The 18,886-nt window shown below is 34.9% G+C and overlaps 1 protein-coding gene across 2 annotated transcripts in view; it reads right to left on the bottom strand.

Annotated features, from left to right (window-relative positions):
* Window positions 1-431: 431 nt before the first annotated feature.
* Window positions 432-18,886, bottom strand: part of CD163L1 (CD163 molecule like 1) — a 78,368-nt gene continuing 59,913 nt past the window's right edge. For both annotated transcript variants that reach the window (XM_003273791.4, XM_003273790.4), the window contains exons 13-20: window positions 18,511-18,825; window positions 17,390-17,710; window positions 13,681-13,989; window positions 13,253-13,285; window positions 12,396-12,506; window positions 11,541-11,636; window positions 2,867-2,973; window positions 432-602 (exon numbers count right to left, since the gene is read on the bottom strand). In XM_003273791.4, coding sequence (XP_003273839.2) covers window positions 2,891-2,973; window positions 11,541-11,636; window positions 12,396-12,506; window positions 13,253-13,285; window positions 13,681-13,989; window positions 17,390-17,710; window positions 18,511-18,825 — 1,268 coding nt within the window. In that variant the 3' untranslated portion in view covers window positions 432-602; window positions 2,867-2,890. The remainder of the gene's footprint in view (window positions 603-2,866; window positions 2,974-11,540; window positions 11,637-12,395; window positions 12,507-13,252; window positions 13,286-13,680; window positions 13,990-17,389; window positions 17,711-18,510; window positions 18,826-18,886) is intronic.

Raw genomic sequence — 18,886 nt, 5'->3', positions numbered from 1 at the left:
ATTGTTCAGCAGAAGTAGGAGTAGGATACGTATGGAGTGGTTTTTCAGTTAGTGATTGTCTCAGTCTGGGCTGCTATAAGAGAATACTATAAACTGGGTGGCATATAAACAACAGAATTTCTTTCCCTCACAGTTTGGGAAGTTATAAGCCTGAGATCAGGGTGCCAGCATGATTCAGATCTGATGAAGGCTCCCTGCCAAGTTGTAGACCGCTGACTTCCTGTTGTACACTCACATAAGGGAAGGACAGTGACAGAGCCTCTGAGGTTCCATTATTAAGGGCACTAATCCCATTCATGAGGGCTTCACCCTCATGACATGATTACCTCCCCAAAGCTCCACTTCCTAATACCATTACATTGGCAGTTAGGATTTCAACATACGAATTTTTTTTTTGTGGGGGGGAAAGGAAAACACAAACATTCAGTCTATTTAACAGTGATATACATAATTCAACTTTTATTATCACCAGTCTTTATCAATCTAGCTGTTCTCCTATTGTTCAAGAAATGTTATTTGGACCAGTTTTCCATAGGGCAACTTGACTTTCTCTTTATTCATTTAAAAGTTGCTGTCTCCTTCAAAGACATTTAGAGGTTGATCTGGAATTATAAAACAAGAGGCAACAAGTTACTATTCTTCTAAATAAGAATGCTAGCCTACATGAGGTTAAAGTTAAGACACGTGTGTGTGTGCACACACACACACACACACACACACCCCACAAAGAATTGATCGATTAGGACAGATTTAGTAGGTGCTATGTACTAATATTTCTTTTTTGTGCATATGCAGATATTATGCAATTTTCTTTCTGCTCCCATAATCTAGAATTCTGAGTCCCAGAATGTGACAATTTACTTATCAAAAAAAAGAGTGTTAAATAACACCAGAATTAAGAAGGAAGGTACAATTACATATGGTTTTGCTTTTTGGAGTGCCTCTGGAAATTAATCTTTCAAAAGTTTTTAGTATGGATTCTGCTAAGTCAGAACTGATGATTAATGAGGTTCAGACAGGACAAAAGTAGGTTTTTTTGTATGGTAAAGTAATAGACTTGCTCAGTGTTATGAGCTGAATTGGGTCCCCCCAAATTCATATGTTCAAGTCTTAACCCCTAGTTCCTCAGGATGTGACTGTATTTGAAGATTGGACCTTCAAAGAGGTAATTAAGGCAAAATGAGGTCACATGGGTGAGCCCTAATCCAGTATGACTGGTGTCCTTACAAGAAGAAATTAGATCACAGACAACACAGACCAAGGGATGACCACCTGAGGGCATAACAAGAAGATGACTGTCTGCAAGGGAAGGAAGGAGGCCTCAGAAGAAACCAAACCTCCCAATATCTTGATCATGAACTACTGGCATCCAGAATTGTGAGAAAACAAATTTCCATTGTTTAAGCTGCCTAGTCTGTGGTATTTTCTTTTGGCAGCCCTAGAAAACTAATACACTAAGCACAATAATAAACTAAGCAGAACTGCTGAGGGAAAATCTTTTCTAATATAGAACCCTAGTTTCAAGTACTTTAAAAACAACACATAGTATCCATTGGCAAACAAAAATTGTGCTAATATAAATTAGTATTTATTAAAATTGGTTTAGAATAATATAGACTTAATCATTTGTTCCTTATATCATGCAGATGAAAACACATAAGATACACTTTAGGATACATTTTAATTTAAGTTTTTCAATGAACTTTTCCAAATAGAGAAATTATCAATAGCATATAAAGATGAAAAAGGCTTCAATCATAAATATAAGTCTTGGTATTAGAAGAGTTACCATTAAATTATGTTGGAGCTAGTTATTATCTAAATGGTTTTTGTGTATTTTGCCTCTGGTTTTTCTAACGTTTTTTGTTATTATGGTAATAATATATTTTTGAGAAAAAAACGGAGAAACTCAAGCCCATTCACTTGGATCATTGGGTCAAATCTGAAATAGTTTTGTGTTGGTGATGTCTAGATATTCTGTAATAAAAATCAGGAGATATGACTTATCTTTGCTCCCTGGCATTTATTCGCATAAAAAATTTAGAATTATCTTTGGGCTACACAGAGATGCTCTTTTCAGAATTGCTAGCTCATTCATGCTAGGAATTAAAAAGTGTTTCAACATTATTTAGAAAGCACAGTGCTTTCTAGTCCTTTGACTTCATTGAGTTCAATTTTTCTCTCCATCATATTTGAACCATCTACTCTACTTGAGAGAAAGCACTGTTCTTTTTGTGCTGGATTTTCTAGTTGACTTTGATTTTAGTTATTCGTCCTGGCACCAGTAAGTGTTTTAGAATTGCCTCAATGCAACATTATTATATAACGTGTGCTTGTTTTTCTAAACCTTTAGAGAATGATTTCACTGCTATTATTTTAATGTTTTCTCATCAGACAAAGCCACCTACATTTAATAAATATAAAGCATGTATCATCTGTCAGGCACTGGCAATTAAAGCAATAGGGAGTGATATTAATGCACGGAATCTAGGCTGTACCTAAGAGAATAAATGTGAACATCCTACTCTGTGTAACAAAAATGAACAGAAATCCTAGGAATGGAGGTTATCAATGAGCAGTATGTAAAGCTGAGATCTAATCAACCTCTTCCTTAGTGACAGACTATCTGCAGCCTCAGCCAATGCTCAAAACCAATTCTGATAAACTCCGTAAATTTTCTATAGGAACAACTTTCTCATCAACCTCTCTCTTTTTCAGAGGTTAACATAGAATATTTGATATACTGGGGATATGAACCAGTGACATAATATATGGTAATATAAATATTGGAAAAAAATGTGTTTAATTCTGCGACAGTGGGAGATTAAATTGCTAGTTTTAGTAAGAACAATACTTCTCAACTTACCTGGTGAGCCCTGGAAGTCTAAAGTCATTTTGTGGCTTCAGAGGCAGGAAGAACTCCCAACAGCGATGTCTCGCCAGCATCTTCACAACCATGTTTGGGGGTGTCATCTGAAAGAAAAGCAAAATCTGTATTATTGAATAGTAGAAAACCTCTCTGCAGAGGAAAGAGCTGTTAGGTACAGTGTTTGATCAGCTGGGAAAGTATAATAGAGCAAGAAGTGACTATTACATAAATTAAGAGCATGCTTAGTTACCGTTTTGAAGTAAAACAATTATCATATTTAAAAGGATAAACCATTAAGTGTTACCAAAACAAATAATACAGCTTTTTATCAGATTATCAGATTTGATCCCAGTATCTTAAAAGCCTAGAATTGTGATATTTATATTTTGATTTTAAAAATGGGACAAGTAAAACTCAATGGTAAGCATCATCGTCTAAAGATACGAGGGTACTAAAAATTGTATTTAGGGAATTGTTCCATTTTTGGCAGAATTGAGAGAAATAAAGAATTGTTGTCTGTGGATAGAGAAATTTAGGTAACTAAATTTCAAGAAGGTTGAATATGACTGTGTTTTTTAAGAGTAATTATTTGAACTTCTAGTTTCCCATGAAGCCTGTAAGAAGCTTGGGAGTCATTACTCCCAATTGCATAACAAGAAAAAAGGTGAAGAAACTGAAAATCAACAACTCTTCTTAGGTCCATCAAAGAACTGAGGTCATAGGGCAAACTAGTACCACCAAAATTGGAGAGACAGACAGGCAGAGGCAGAGAATTGCAACTTATAGAGCAGAACCCCATGAGCAGAAACCCCTGTGGAAATCAGTAATAGGGTACGGAAGTCTAAACTGGAATTGACAAATTGCTGTAGGCTCAGAGAGAAAAAGTTTCAGTGTTAACAACTCCAGCTGACCTACATTTTTGTTTTACCTTTAGAAGCCCTACCAAGTTATCACAGTGAAGACTGGAGCAAAATCATTTTGTGCTTTCTATCAGGAGGAGGGGAAAGTAGTCATTTTGAAGTAAATATGAAATATTGTGTTCTTCTTAATGAAGAACACTTCAATAGGGTTCCTATAAAATACCAGGGAATACAATGGATAAAACTGCACATCAAAGATCTTATTTAAGAACTCACTAGGGAGCCCCAAAGACAACAGGGGAGACTAAAACAAGGGCACCAGAGGAAATAGTAGCCTCTGACACCTACAGCTACAGCAAACAATAAATACAGCCTAATTCCTCGCCAGATAAATATAAAACCTTACACCAACACCCTCTTTACCTCAATTCTTTGTGTCCACTATAGATCATGTCTGACGTTCTACAAAATAATTACAAGGCACACTGAAAGACAAAAAACAGAGTCTGAAGCAAGCATCTGAGTCTGGTCTGAAGCAAGCATCAGACCAGACTCAGATGTGAGAGAGATGTTGAAATGATTACACCAGAACTTTAAAATAACTACGATTAATATGTTGTGGGATCTAAAGGAAAAAAAGGACAAACTGCAAGAACATATGAGCAATGTAGGCACAGAGTTGGAAATTCAAAGAAAGAATTAAAAATGCTAGACATCAACAACACTGTAATAGAAATGAAGCATGTCTTTTAAGGGCTCATCAATGGACTGGACACAGCTGAGGAAAAAAATCAGTGAGCTTGAAGTAACATTAATGGAAACTTCAAAAACTTAAATGCAAAGAGAAAATAATAAAAAAGACAGAACAGAATATCCAAAAATTGTGAAAGAATTACAAAAGATGTAACATACATACAATAGGAATGCTAGAAGGAGAAAAAGGTGAGAAAGAAGCAGAAAAATATTTGAAGCAATAATGACAGGATTCCTCACAACTAATGACAGAAACCAAAGCACTTATCCAGGCAGCACAAAGAACACCAAGCAGAATAAATGCCAAAACAAACAAACAAAAAACCCCAGAATTTAGGCATTCATATTCAAACTGCAGAAAATCAAAGACAAAGAACAAATATCAAAAGAAGCCAGAGGAAAAAAATTGTCTACAGAGGAGCAAGATACGAATTACATTGAACTTCTATTCAAAAACAATGCTAGCAAAAAGAGTAAGTATAATATTTAGCGTGAAAAAAAGAAGCATCAACTTAGAATTCTGTATTCAGGGGAAAGTATCCTTCAAAAGTGAATGAAAAATAAAAGATTTTCTCAGACAAATGAAAATTGAGGTTATTTGTTGCCATTACAGTCACCTTGCAAAAAATTATAAAAGAAATTCTTCAGAAAGAAAGAAAATGATATAGTTCAGAAGCTCTGATCTACGAAAAGGGAAGCATCAGAGAAGAAATAAATACAGATAAAATAAAACTCTTAAAAAAATTCTACTCTTATTTCATCTAACAGATAAATTTGCTTATCTTCATTTCTAAAAGTTATTTTTTCTGGATATAGAATTCTGGATTGACAGTTCTTTGCATTTAGCACTTTAAAGACTTTGTTTAATTGTTTCCTGACCCCTTTAGAAATCTGTATTCATTTTAATTGTTGTTCCTCTAAACATAATGTGTCATTTTTGTCTCCTTGCTTTTGATATTTTTTCCTTTGTGTTTGATTTTCAGTAATTTGAACATGACGTGTCTGGGAATGTATATATTTAGTTTGGTGTTTGCTAAGCTTCTTAAATGTATGAATTCATGTCTTTCAACAAATTTATGAAGTTTTCAGACAATATTTCTTTTAAAAAAATTCCTGCACCATGTCTAACTTCTTTTCTAATACCCCAATGATATGTATGTCTTTTTTTTTTTTTTTTTCAGATGCAGTTTCGCTCTTGTCACCCAGGCTGGAATGCAATGGTGCGATCTCGGCTCACTGCAACCTCTGCCTTCCAGGTTCAAGCAATTCTCCTGCCTCAGCCTCCCAAGTAAGTGGGATTACAGGTGCGCACTAACACACCCATCTAATTTTTGTATTTTTAGTAGAGAAAAGGTTTCACCATGTTAGCCAGGCTGGTCTCAAACATCTGACCTCAGGTGATCCACCCACCTCGGCTTCCCAAAGTGCTGGGATTACAGGCATGAGCCACCATATGCCATCGATATGTATATCTTTTGATATATTCCCATAGGTTCCTCTCTTCCCATTTTTAAGGTATTTTTTTCTATTTTATTGAATAATTTCCATTGGCCTGTCTTGAAGTTCACTGATTCTTTTTCTGTTATCTTCTTTCTGTTGTTGAGGCAATCCAGTGATTTTTTGAAAAATTTTCAGATACTGACATTTTTAATTTTTGAATTTCCATGGGATTCTGTTTCTTTCCTGAAAAGATTTCTCCATTAGTTTCTAGAAAGTTTGTTTTTGCCTCATAGAATATGGCTATAATAGCTTTCATGCTGTTACAGTCTTTGTATGATAATCCAACCTCTGTTTAATGGAGATTGGCAACTGCTGGTTGTCTATTCCATGAGAATTGATTGGATACTCCTGGTTGTTTGTATGTTGGTTAATTTTGGTTCATATGTTGGATATTTTGAATATTATGTTGTAAGACTTCTGAGTCTTACAAAAGTTTTGTTAAAACACTTTGGAGAAATTGGGTTTTTGGTTTTGTTTTTGCTTCGTTTTGTTTTGTTTTGTCTTGATTTAGCAACTGATCAACCCAGTTAGGTTCAGATTGCAAGTTCTGTCTTACCATCTCTGGTGGTTTATTTAGTGTCAATTCAGTTCTCAAAGACTTTGCTATTCTGTTTGGGTATGCTTTTTGTATGTACTAATATGAGTTGTTCTGGGATTTGAGTAGTATATATATTTTTGTTCATTTCTCAAAGACTTTGCTATGCTTCATTTTGTATGTTCTGCATAATTGCAGCTAAAAGGTAAACCTGGTACTTGTATTGCTTCAAGACCTCTTCTCCAGATCCTCCCTCTATGCAATTTCCTCTACGTTCTCTAGCTTCCAGTGGCTTCTTTTTCTATTTTCTCTGGCAAGAAAATAAATGGGTTATCTCGCAGTTTTATTTTCTCATACTGCAGTAAAGTTTCACATGACTAGGAAGTAATAAGAGAAAAGAGAATGAGGGTTTTCCCCAAACTATTTGCATAACAGGGGTCATTCTTTCATGCTCTGCTATCCAGAGAAATAAGTCTTCTCAAACTTAGTTGCCTGTGCCACATTGGCTGTAGCAGGGCAGATATGCTTTTGAAACTGGACTAGGGCTAGGGTGAAGAGAGCAAACTAAAAAACAGGAAGATTCCCCATATTCCCTGGATTTCCCTTCCCCTGTCCTCTGGCCAGAAAGATGGGCTTTTTTAGGAGTCCAGGAAGAAAAAACAAACAAACAGAAAATTTACCATCATGATCACAATAGTCTTTCCTCAGTTTGACATTTCTTTTCAATGTGTTATTTACTTTTCAGAGTCCCAAGATTTTTTTTAAGTGTATGATTTGGTGAAATGAAGTACATTCAGTTTTTTGTGCAACCATTACCACCATCTATCTCCAGAATTCTTTTTATCTTGCAAAATGAAACTCTATACTAATTAAAGAATAACTCCCCATTCTCCCTCCTCCAGCCCCTGGAAACTACCATTCTACTTTCTGTTTATATGAATTTGATTGCTCTATGAACCTCTTATAAAGGGAATCATGTAGTATTTGTCTTTTTCTGGCTGACTTATTTCACTTAGCATAATTATTTCACTTAGCATAATATCCCTAAAGTTCATCTACATTCCATTGTATATATACACATACATGTAAAATGGAGTATTTATATATATGGTACATTTGTGTATTATATATACGATATATTATTTTTATATACTATATATTACTTATATATTATATATCATATGTATTACTTTTATATTATATATTATATATTACTTATATGTTATATATCATATGTATTACTTTTATATTATATATTATATATTACTTATATGTTATAGATTATATAGTTAATATATTACTTACATATTATAGATTATATAGTAATTATACGATATAATTATATTAAATTATATAAAATAAAAAATATAATATAAATATATTAAATATATATTATATAACAGATCATTACAATTATAGATAATTATATAGTATGTTATTTATATCATATATCATATATAATTATGTATTATTAAATTATTCTAATAATTTATTCTATAATATAGTGTATATTAATTAATATATTAATTATTATAACATAATTATATTAATACATAATATATTATATTAATATAATATGTTAATATTTAAAAACCTCTTACTAAAGAAAACCCCAGGACCTGATGCTTCACTGATGAATTCTACCAGCCATTTAAAGAAGAACTAACGCTAATTCTATTTAAACTCTTAACAAAATTGGAGAGAACACTTCTAAACTCATTTTATAGGGCCAGCATTACCCTGATACCAAAACCAGACAATGAAACAACAAAGAAAGAAGGCTCCAGGCCAATGTCACTGATGAACAAAAATGTAAAAATCCTCACCAAAATACTAGCAGACTAAATTCGACAACTGATTAAAAGATTTTTCACCACAATCAAGTGAAATTCATTCCAGGGATGCAAAGATTGTCCAACATGAGCAAATCAATAAAAAAGTGATATATCACATTAACAGAATCAAGAACAAAACCCATATGATCATGCCAATAGATGCTAAAAAAAATCATTCATAAAATTCGACATCCTTTTATAATGAAAAGCCTCAACATACTGGGTATAGAGGGAACATACTTCAACATAATAAAGGCTATGTATGACAAATCCACAGCTAATATGATACTAACTGGGAAAAAATAGAAAACATTTTCTCCAAAATGTGGAACAAGGCAAAGATGTCCATTTTCGCCACATTTATTCAGCGTAATACTGGAAGTCCCAGCCAGAGCAATTAGGCAAGAGAAAGACATATGAGGCATCCTAGTTGGAAAGAAAGAAGTCAAATTAGCCTTCTTTGCAGACAATATGGTTTTATAGTTAGAAAAATCTAAAGACTCCGCCAAAAAAACTGTGAGAACTAATAAATACATTCAGTAAAGTTACAGAATATAAAATCAACATATAAAAATCAGTAGCATTTATATATCCCAATAGCAAATAACCTGAAAAAGAAATCAAAAAGCAATCCAATTTGCAATAGCTATAAAGAATATAAAATACTTAGGAATCAATTTAACCAAGAAGTGAAAGATGTATACAAAGAAAACTACAAAACACTGATGAAAGAAATAGAAGAGGACAAAAAAAAAAGAAGTATATTTCATGCTCATAGATTGAAAGAATTAATATTGTTAAATACTCAAAGCAATTACCCAAAGCAATTTACAGATTCAATGCCATCCCTACGAAAACACTAACGACATTTTTCACAGAAATAGAAATAACAATCATAAATTTTAGATGGAACAACAGAAGGCTCCCAATAGCCAAAGCTATTCTGAGCAAAAGAACATAGTTGGAGGCATTGCATTACCTGATTTCAAAATATACTACAAAATTGTAGTAACCAAATCAACATGGTACTAAAACAGACACATAAACCAGTGGAACAGAATAGAGACCCCAGATGTAAATCCATGCATTTATAGCCAAGCCACTCTTGACAAATACACCAAGGACATACATTGGGAAAAGACAGTCTCTTCAATAAATGGCTCTGGGAAAACTGGATAACCACATGCACAAGAATGAAACTAGACTCTATCTCACACCATATAAAACACCAAATAAAAACGGATTGAATAACTAAATGTAAGAGCTGAAACTATGAAACAACTAGAAGAAAACACTGGGAAACACTCCAGGATATTGGTCTGGGCAAAGATTCTTCGGTAAGACCTCAAAAGCACAGGCCACCAAAGCAAAAATATAGACAAATGGGATTATATCAATCAAAAAAGCTTCTGCACAGCAAAGGAAACAATCAACAAAGTGAAGAGACAATCCACAGAGTGGGAGAAAATATTTTTAAACTATCCAACTAATAATGGGTTAATAATCTAAATATATAGAGCTCAGACATCTCAATAGAAAAAAACCAACTAATCTGATTTTAAAAACGGGTGAAAGAACTGAATAGACATTTCTCAAAAGAAGACATACAAATGGCCAATATGTAAATAAATGCTCAACAACACTAATAATCAGAGAAACGTAACTCAAAAAGACAATGAGATATCATCATACCTCAGGCAGAATGGCTTTTATCAAAAAGACAGGAAATAATGGATGCTGGCAAGGATATGAAGAAAGAAGAACCCTCATACACCATTGACGGGAATATAAATTAGTATAGTCATTATGGAAAACTGTATGGATTTTCCTCAAAAAAACTAAAGATAGTATTACTATATGATTCAGCAATTCCAGTTCTGGGTATATATCCAGAAGAAAGAAAATTATATATCAAAGTGATAGCTGCACCATGTTTATTGCAGCACTATTTATAATAGCCAAAATATGGAATCTGCCCATGTCCCTCAATGAATGAATGGGTAAAGAATATGTGGTTTTTAGCCATAAAAAATGAAATCATGCTATTTGTAGTAACATGGTGGAACTAGAGGTCATTATGTTAAGTGAAATAAGCCAAGCACAGAAAGACAAATATCCATGTTCTCATTCATATATGGGAGCTAAAAATGTTGATCCCATGAAGATAGAGAGTAGATTGGTGGTTATCAGAGGCGGAAAAGGGTAGGGGAAAGGGAGGATAAAGAGAGGTTGATTGAGTACAAATATACAATTGTAAGAAATAAAACCTAGTGTTTGATAAATCAATAAGGTGACTATAATTTACAATAATCTATACATACTTCAAAATAGCTAGAAGAGAATAATTCAGATGTTTCTGGTATAATAAAAAGACAAATATTTGAAGTGATAGATATCCCAATTTTACTAATTTGATCTTTACAAATTATATGAATGTACTAAATTATCACATGTACTTAGAAACTATGTACATCAATACAAAAATAAAGTTTAAAAACAATGTTAATTAAAATAACAATGAGATGCCACTTATCAAATACTAAATTAGCAACATTATAAAAGATGAAACTATTTAGTATCTGATTACTCAGTAAAATACATTCTCATGTGTAACTTAGAGGAGTAAAATTTGTTATAGCTATTGGAAAGTCACTTTGCCAGATGGTGTTCATTGTGTTGTCACAGTAATTCCATTATAAGTTATTTCCAAAAAAGATTTAGTTTTATGTACTGTTTTGTCCACACTGTATGTCATAATAAAATTATTTTAAAAATAATTATAAATGTACAAATATAGATAAGATTCAAGGAACTTAGCCACCCTATTAAAGTAGAATGTAATGAAATTGGAAACCAATTATTGTTTATTGGGTTTGTAATGAAACTGTGGACAAGGTATTTGACTGATTATTAGAAGAAACAACACTTTTTATTTTAGTCTTCTCTGCTTGGTGCCTCTGCCATGAACTAAATATGACACCGAGGATGAAATAAGTGAGAATGTATATTCCAGTTTTCTTAATTTTGAGTCATATTTTATTTTATCTATTCCCCGTTTGTTTCCCTTTCGTGTATTTTGTATAAGAGGCTGAGACACATCTCCATCGAGTGGGAATTCCTAAATATCAGTGGTATTTCCTCATATTCCCACCCTCTCCGTGGAGTGAGGCCCCTGGAGTTGCACAGACCTGAGGTTCTTGTCCCATGTGGGTCCTCTCTCTTGAGGCAGGTTTCCATCTCATGGAATAAATTCTCCTCGAGAGAATCCCTCCTTCTGGTTGAAACTGAGAATGGATGCTTCATGGTTAGGATTCAAATTCAAATGGCCTATCCCTTATATTAGGACACTTAATGCTAAGGTTTGACACATATTAATCCCTCTGAGCTAAAATCCAATGGCCCTTTCATCACCTACCCCTGCTAGTGAATTTTTAACATTTTTAATATTTATCCTCCTTTTTCTTGAACCCTTGATGTTCTTCCACTTTTATTACCAAGTTCTTTACATAGTATTTACTATGTGCTGGCCATTTTTCATACAGATGATTAATTTATTTAACTATCTTAACCTGACGAGGTAAGACTATTATTATCTTTACAAATTAGGAAATTGGAGTTTGGAAAGGTAGTTTCTAGCCAAAGGCCACACAGCTAGTAAATTATGTAAGTGGTGTTCAAACCCAGGACACTCTTGTTCTTAATCCTCCACCATGCTTCTACATTTTCTGTTGGCTATTTCTGCAATCTAGATTCTGAACCAAAACATACAATTACCTTCCTTCTATCAGCCAAGATATTTGCCTATCTGACTCATCATCTGTATGGCAAGCTACATCTTCTAAAACATTACATTTGTGTAAATGGAAATTATGGATTGGCTTATTCTTGATCATTCCACATGTTTCTGCATTTGGCCTGGCACTTTCCAATCCATCTCACTCAAAGTGGCAAGTGCATTTCTTCCCCTCTGCAAGAATCCCCCATCCTGTGTGCCCTTGGTGGCAGGTAACTCACATTTTATACAATCCTAGTGGGGCTCTCACCTCTGAGGGGCAGATGTTTTTGTTTCTGAACTTGGCACCACGTGAGAAATAGAATAAACAGAACCAGGAGAAGGAGCCCAAAGATACTAGATAAAATAAGTGCTGAATGACCTGTATAGAAATTAAGCATTGATAAGTATTAAACTAGTAGATATCAATTGTGGGTTTATACGTTGTAAAAAAAGCTGGTTCCCTAGTTGCTGAGAAGAATAATGGCTATACATTTCAACATATTCATGAACAGTACACAATCTTTGAGAGCTATTTTAGATGAAAACTATCTTGAAACAACTGAATCCAAATCTTTCCATAATTCTATTGCCCTAAATTAATTCCAATTTTATGCAAAAGATTTGATAACTAAACCTTTCCTCTTGCATTGCATTTACTACTAAAACACCAGAATCAGAAAATACTAGGGCTTGAGCTGTGAGCTGTTTCTTTTTTTTTTTTTTTTTTTTTTTTGAGATGTAGTCTCACTCTGTCACCCAGGCTGAGTGCAGTGGCACGATCTCAGCTCACTGCAACCTCTGCCTCCTGGATTTAAGTGATTCTCCTGAAGCTTGAGCTGTTTCTGCCAGTCTCATAAAGAATGTTTGAGAATCTCGAAAGATAACTCTATCTATGAGGGTACCACAAGAGTCTTATCCTTCTCTGCATGTAAAAAGGATTTTTGTAGAGAGAAGGACTGCATAGCAAAGCAGTCATAGAGCTATTGATACCACTGGCTGCGACCCACAGACTCCTATTTCTGTAGTCCCTAGTCTTCTTTGATTATCATAGCAGTTTCTGCCCTCCCTTGACCTTCCATATAGCCTTAGGTATTGGTGTCAGCACTGGTAGGCAGAAGACTATACCTGAGGAGGTATTCAGTGATGTCAGCGACTGTCCTGAGAGACAGAGAGAGAGAGAGAGAGAGACGTAAATGAACAAAAAGGAACTGGGTATTTCTTTTTACATCTCCTGTGAATATTGGATGTCACTTAAATATCCTTTTTACATCTCCTGCGAATATTGGATGTCATTTAAAATATCACTCAGAATCCTCTTGCTTCAAAGTCTAAGGCCAAATCGTGCTTTCTTCCCTCAAAATTATGGGGGCTATTTTAGATAACTGTGGAACATTATCTTATTTAGTTGTGGGAAAACGTTAGTTTAACATAGCCTTTCATTCTTCAACAAGAAATCCTAGTATCTTCAGCTCAACTCTCTGAGTGAGCCTGTTTCCCAATGTTCTCTACCATTAGTGGCAGGCTCAGTTTAAGTGCAGCCTTTTCACACTTACCAGAGCACCTCACGCCAGCATCTTCCTTGTGTCCACAGTCACTTTGTCCCCAGGGTTTGGCATGACAGTCCCATAGAAATGACTCATTTCCTTTGCACTGCATCTCATCCAACCAGATGGTTCCAGTTCCTTGGCCAAACGAAGCCTCCCTCAGGGCAGCCAGAGCAGAGCCACAGCCCAGCTGCTGACATACCACTTCCGCCTCGGCCAGGTCCCAGGAGTCATCACACACTGTGCCCCAGGAGCCTGCGTGCCAGATCTCCACTCTCCCAGAGCACTCGGTGTCTCCTCCACGCACTCTTATTCTATCTACAAAGGCACAAAACATGGCTGTCTTTACTCCTGAAGGAAGTTGTGCGAGAATGCTGAGGTAGAAAAACTTGAAAGTAGTAAATGTGCTTGATGAATATGGGTGTGGTAAGGAAGGCAGAATTTCAATGTTACATAGATTAGACGAGAAACTGTGAAGTGAATAAGCCCCTACACATGACTGTGGTTTGTCCTAGTCACAGTCAAGGGGTGAAGCATCTCCAGCGAGGCCAAACCAGATATTCATTTTCTACTCTAGATGTTTGAAAACAAAACATATTGATTTCATTTTCCAAATTTCAGTGTCCTATCTGACCCAAACCTCCTATCTTGCCCCTCTCATTTTCACAATTTCTCCAAATATAACTAATGTTCATTTGGCTCAAGTTTGATCTATACACCATTGCTTCTTCTATGCCCTGCAATTATCAGTCCTTTCTTGCCTTCACTTCACTCCCTGTAAGTATGTATACTAAGATCATAACTACAAACACTCTCTTTCCCAAATGAACAATGCCTTGGCACCAGTGACCTCTTGTCGCATGGCTGTGTACAAATGCAGGATAAGCCCAACCATCTACCTCCTTTAAGCCGGTTCCTGAAATACTGAGTTTCACTGCAGATAATTATAACTGGGGTCATTTTAAACTTGCTGCCAAAAAAGTCTGCAGAATCCTCAATATTTTAGAATGATCTTATCATTTTTATTTTTCATTCTTTATTATTTTGTTAAATGTTCTTTCATATTCTAAGCCTCTGCCTTACCTCTGCCCACCAACCACATGAAGACAAAAAGAGAATCTTGGGATTTCTCTATTGGATTTTAGTTCCCGTAATAGTATGGGAAAAGTTACAGTTTCAGCAGATAATTAACTTTTAGGTAACTTGGTTTCTATTCAAAAGGGTTTTTTTGATCTAAACGTCTCATCCCCAGGTCTGATAAGTCATCCCCAAGTCCCCAAACGTGATAACTTTCACATGCACCCTTTAAAAAATTTCCTTTCTCCTTGTCATAAGAGCCCCTCTCCAGTTACCATGTTAACTCTTTTCTCTCTGTCATAGCCAGACATCTTGAGTTTATTTTTTCTCTTAGTAAGTCTCACAAGATCTGATGGTTTTATACATGGGAATTCCCCTGCACGTGCTCTTTTGCCTGCCACCATGTAAGACGTGACTTTGCCTCTCCTTTGCCTTCATCCATGATTGTGAGGCCTCACTAGCCATGTGGAACTGTGAGTCCATTAAGCCTCTTTCCTTTATAAATTACCCAGTCTCTGGTATTTCTTTATTAGTAGCATGAGAACTGACTAATACATTCTTTCATCTTTTCACAAAATTGACTCAAGAAAATGAGAATAAGCCAATAGTCCTGGACATTCTTTTTAAGTATTAACAAATTACTATCCAAAATAGCTATAGTTATTCTCTTTCAAACATTGAAACACAATGATTTTATTCCATATACTATTAAAGATCATAAAAACTGGCAGAATTCATCCTAGTCAATTTTACATTTCAACAAATCTTCAATGCTAATATCAACAAATATAAAAAGAGCACTAAATAAGATCTACTGCATAGTATCATTCATATACGTATAGATGCAAATTGTTAATATAAAATATTGTTAAATTAAAACTTAAGATAGTTGAAATCCAAAATTTCAGGTAATATAATTGATCAAATAGGAAAATAGATTTTGGGAAGAAAATATTGAGAAATATGCTTAAAATAATTTTCTATATATTTAAGGATATTTAATGTGATGTTACTTAAAATGGAAAAATAACTTGAATCTTCTACATGTCCAATGACAGGGATTTGGTGCATCGGATTATAGTATATCATATGGTAAAAAATATATATGCTTTAGCTTGAGAAAATATTGCTAAATCAAAAGAGCAGGAAGCACAAATATGCAGAGTATAACTTTTTTGCAATAAAATATATGAAGATATATAAAATATATACACATATATGATACTCAAGAGTGTAACATCAGCTAATATATCACCAACTGATCATGGTATTATAGGTGATATCTGTGTTTTTTTCCAAGATTTCTGGGTTTTTTTCAAATTTTTTGTTTGGGGAATGATATTTTGTGATAAAATTACAATAGTAAAGAGAAGCAAAATGCTTAAAAATATGAACCACAAATAGACAATATTCATAAATAATGTTCATATGCACTACTAACCAAACCCATGCAAATTATGTTGATTTAGGTGAAATTTTAATTTGGGAAGGTATGTGTATGTCTGTGTATTTATTTCTCTCTGTGCGTAACATTGGTGGGAAGGGTGAAATAAAATCAATGCTCTCATATACTGGTGATAAGAATGAAAACTAATACATAGGCTTTCTGCTGGAGCAATTAACTAGTACATATAAAGAATCATAAAAATATTCATTTTACCCACTCATTTTGGGACTAGAAATATAACCTTCAGATATAATCAGAGATTCACCGAAAATGAATAAGGATGCTTATAATGGCGTTATTTATACTAGTTTGACATTGAGAAATAGCCTTAATACCAATAGTCACATGGTTATTTATGTTCACATGATAAAACATTGCATACCATTTGAAGGCTATTCATTGAAATTAGAATATATTTACAGTATACTTTTACATATAAAAGTAGGATACAGATATCCTAAATATAATGTAACACTATACATTACATGCATATATATCATACTATATATACCTATACACATATATGGTATCTATAGTTCATATACACATATCTATATTTCATATACACAATCATAACTTTAAGTTTTTGTACAAAAGGAAGACTAATAGTTAATGTTTCTGAATATTAGTAATGGTTATTTTTGATAATCAGATTAAACATGGAATGCATTTTATTATTTATAATTGTACAATTTCTAAAATCTCTACAATAAACATATTAAATTTTAATCAAATAAGACAATTTACAAGTGTCTTATAAATAATCAACTAACTTCCCGTAGTAAAATGTCCTGCAGGAAAAAATAGAGCTGTTTAATCTCCATAATTAATTCACGTTTCCTCAAAAGTTCTGAGCTTTCTAGAATGTCTAAGACAAAGTATACATATTATATTTTTCATTTTTTAAAACACTGTAATTTTTTATGTGTTGTTATCCTTTTATGTGCTTTCATCCAGCTTCTCACAAGGAGCTTAAAGGAATCAAAAGAGATAATATACATTTTCAAATACCCTGTAAAATACTAAACCAAAATAATAAAATTTCAATATAGAACAGATGTGATAAATCAGCATTTATTGCCATGCACTTTTCAGTGAGTCCGCCATGTGTTCCTGAATGGAAAGATTTGCTATTTGTGGTAAGTTATATTTCACAGGGCTTCAGTGACAGCTGGTGTTTAGAAAGATACCCACCTTCACATGTGATCCAGGTCTCTTCTGCTGGGCTGGAGATTCTTCGCTCCCATGGGGCAGACAGGCACTGCCATATGGAGATATGCGTTTTAGGACACTGAATGTCATCCACCCACATGAAACCAGAGCCTGTCTTAGATAATGGGGCGAGGCTGACAACTCCATTCTCCCCACAGCCCAGCTGCCTGCACACAATCCCTGCTATGGCTGTGGTGAAGTTCCTCCTGCCGACGCTGCCCCAAGTCCCATTATAGAAGACTTCCAATCTCCCAGCACAGCTCTCTGTTTCAGTTTCACTGTAGAGCCTCAAGGCTGTGAATTCTACAGAGAAATACAAAACTTAGTATTAAATATTTTCTTTGGAGTTGGAAAATTCCTCCCCAAGGAATCCATTTTTTCCCATGGAAATAATACATTAGGGCTCACAATACAATTTCATAAATCACTCTAACATATTAACAGCATAAATCTGATGGAAACTAAGGGTCTTGTATGATTTCAGGGTTAGTGTGGGTTTCCCAAGAATAGTATTTGAGTTTTAAATTTGTATCAACTTAAGTTAAAATGCAACCTTCTACATTCTACTCTCGAACATAAATTCAATTCAGAAAATAATCAGGAGGTTAATCCCATTTGCAGGGGTGTCCAAGGGAGAGAATACAGTTATGGGTTCTTAGTTTCTGTTTCTGGTCAGGCTAGTAAAGCCCCTTCCTCATCCCTCTTTCCTCTTACCGCTAGAGACAGAAACTAATAACCATGGCTTCAGGCTACTAAAAGCCTAAAATAAAACAAAACAGAACAACAAAATAAGGCAGATTGGACACGGTTGACAGTGTGTTCTCAGAGCCAAAGTGGATGTCATGTAAGGTCCCTTTCTTGGGGTCTAACCTTCTCTGACAGTAAGACCAATCTTTTATTTTTCTCAGTTATGAATGATACCCAGACAAATGTAATATGACAAGGGTATTAAGAAATCAGTATAAGAATAGGATTAAAATCAAGTGGGTTTTTTTTTTGTATTCTTAGGCCATACACTTTTCACTACACTTTACAACTGTGTTGTGTGTGTGCAAGTGTATGCATGTGTGTGTAGAGGAGGGTGAAAAGGTAGCAGCACAGACCTGAGCAGATGACCCCTGCGTCCTCCTTGTGCCTACAGTCGTGCTGCCCCCAGCCACGGGAAGGACACTGCGACAAGTGGGACTCCGTTCCTGTGCAGTTCAGGTCATCCAGCCAGATGGGCCCTGACCCCTCCCCAAAGTGAGCAGAGACCGTGGCATTGAGGGCCACTCCACAGCCCAGCTTTCGACACACCACGTGGGCATCGGTCAGGTCCCAGCCGTCATCACAGATGGTGCCCCAGAAGCGGTCGTGATAGATCTCTACTCTCCCGGCACAGCGGCTGTCCCCATCCACTAGGCGGAGCCGTTTGTCCTCTTAGAGGAGAAAGTCCAGTTAATAGGTCACATTCTTTAGAGCTGCAGTGTTTCCTAAAAC

This window comes from Nomascus leucogenys, chromosome 23, assembly GCF_006542625.1.
Source record: "Nomascus leucogenys isolate Asia chromosome 23, Asia_NLE_v1, whole genome shotgun sequence".
Lineage (NCBI taxonomy): Eukaryota > Metazoa > Chordata > Mammalia > Primates > Hylobatidae > Nomascus > Nomascus leucogenys.
The sequence above is the reverse complement of the archived record's forward strand: the minus strand, read 5'-3'. Positions and strand labels throughout refer to the sequence as shown.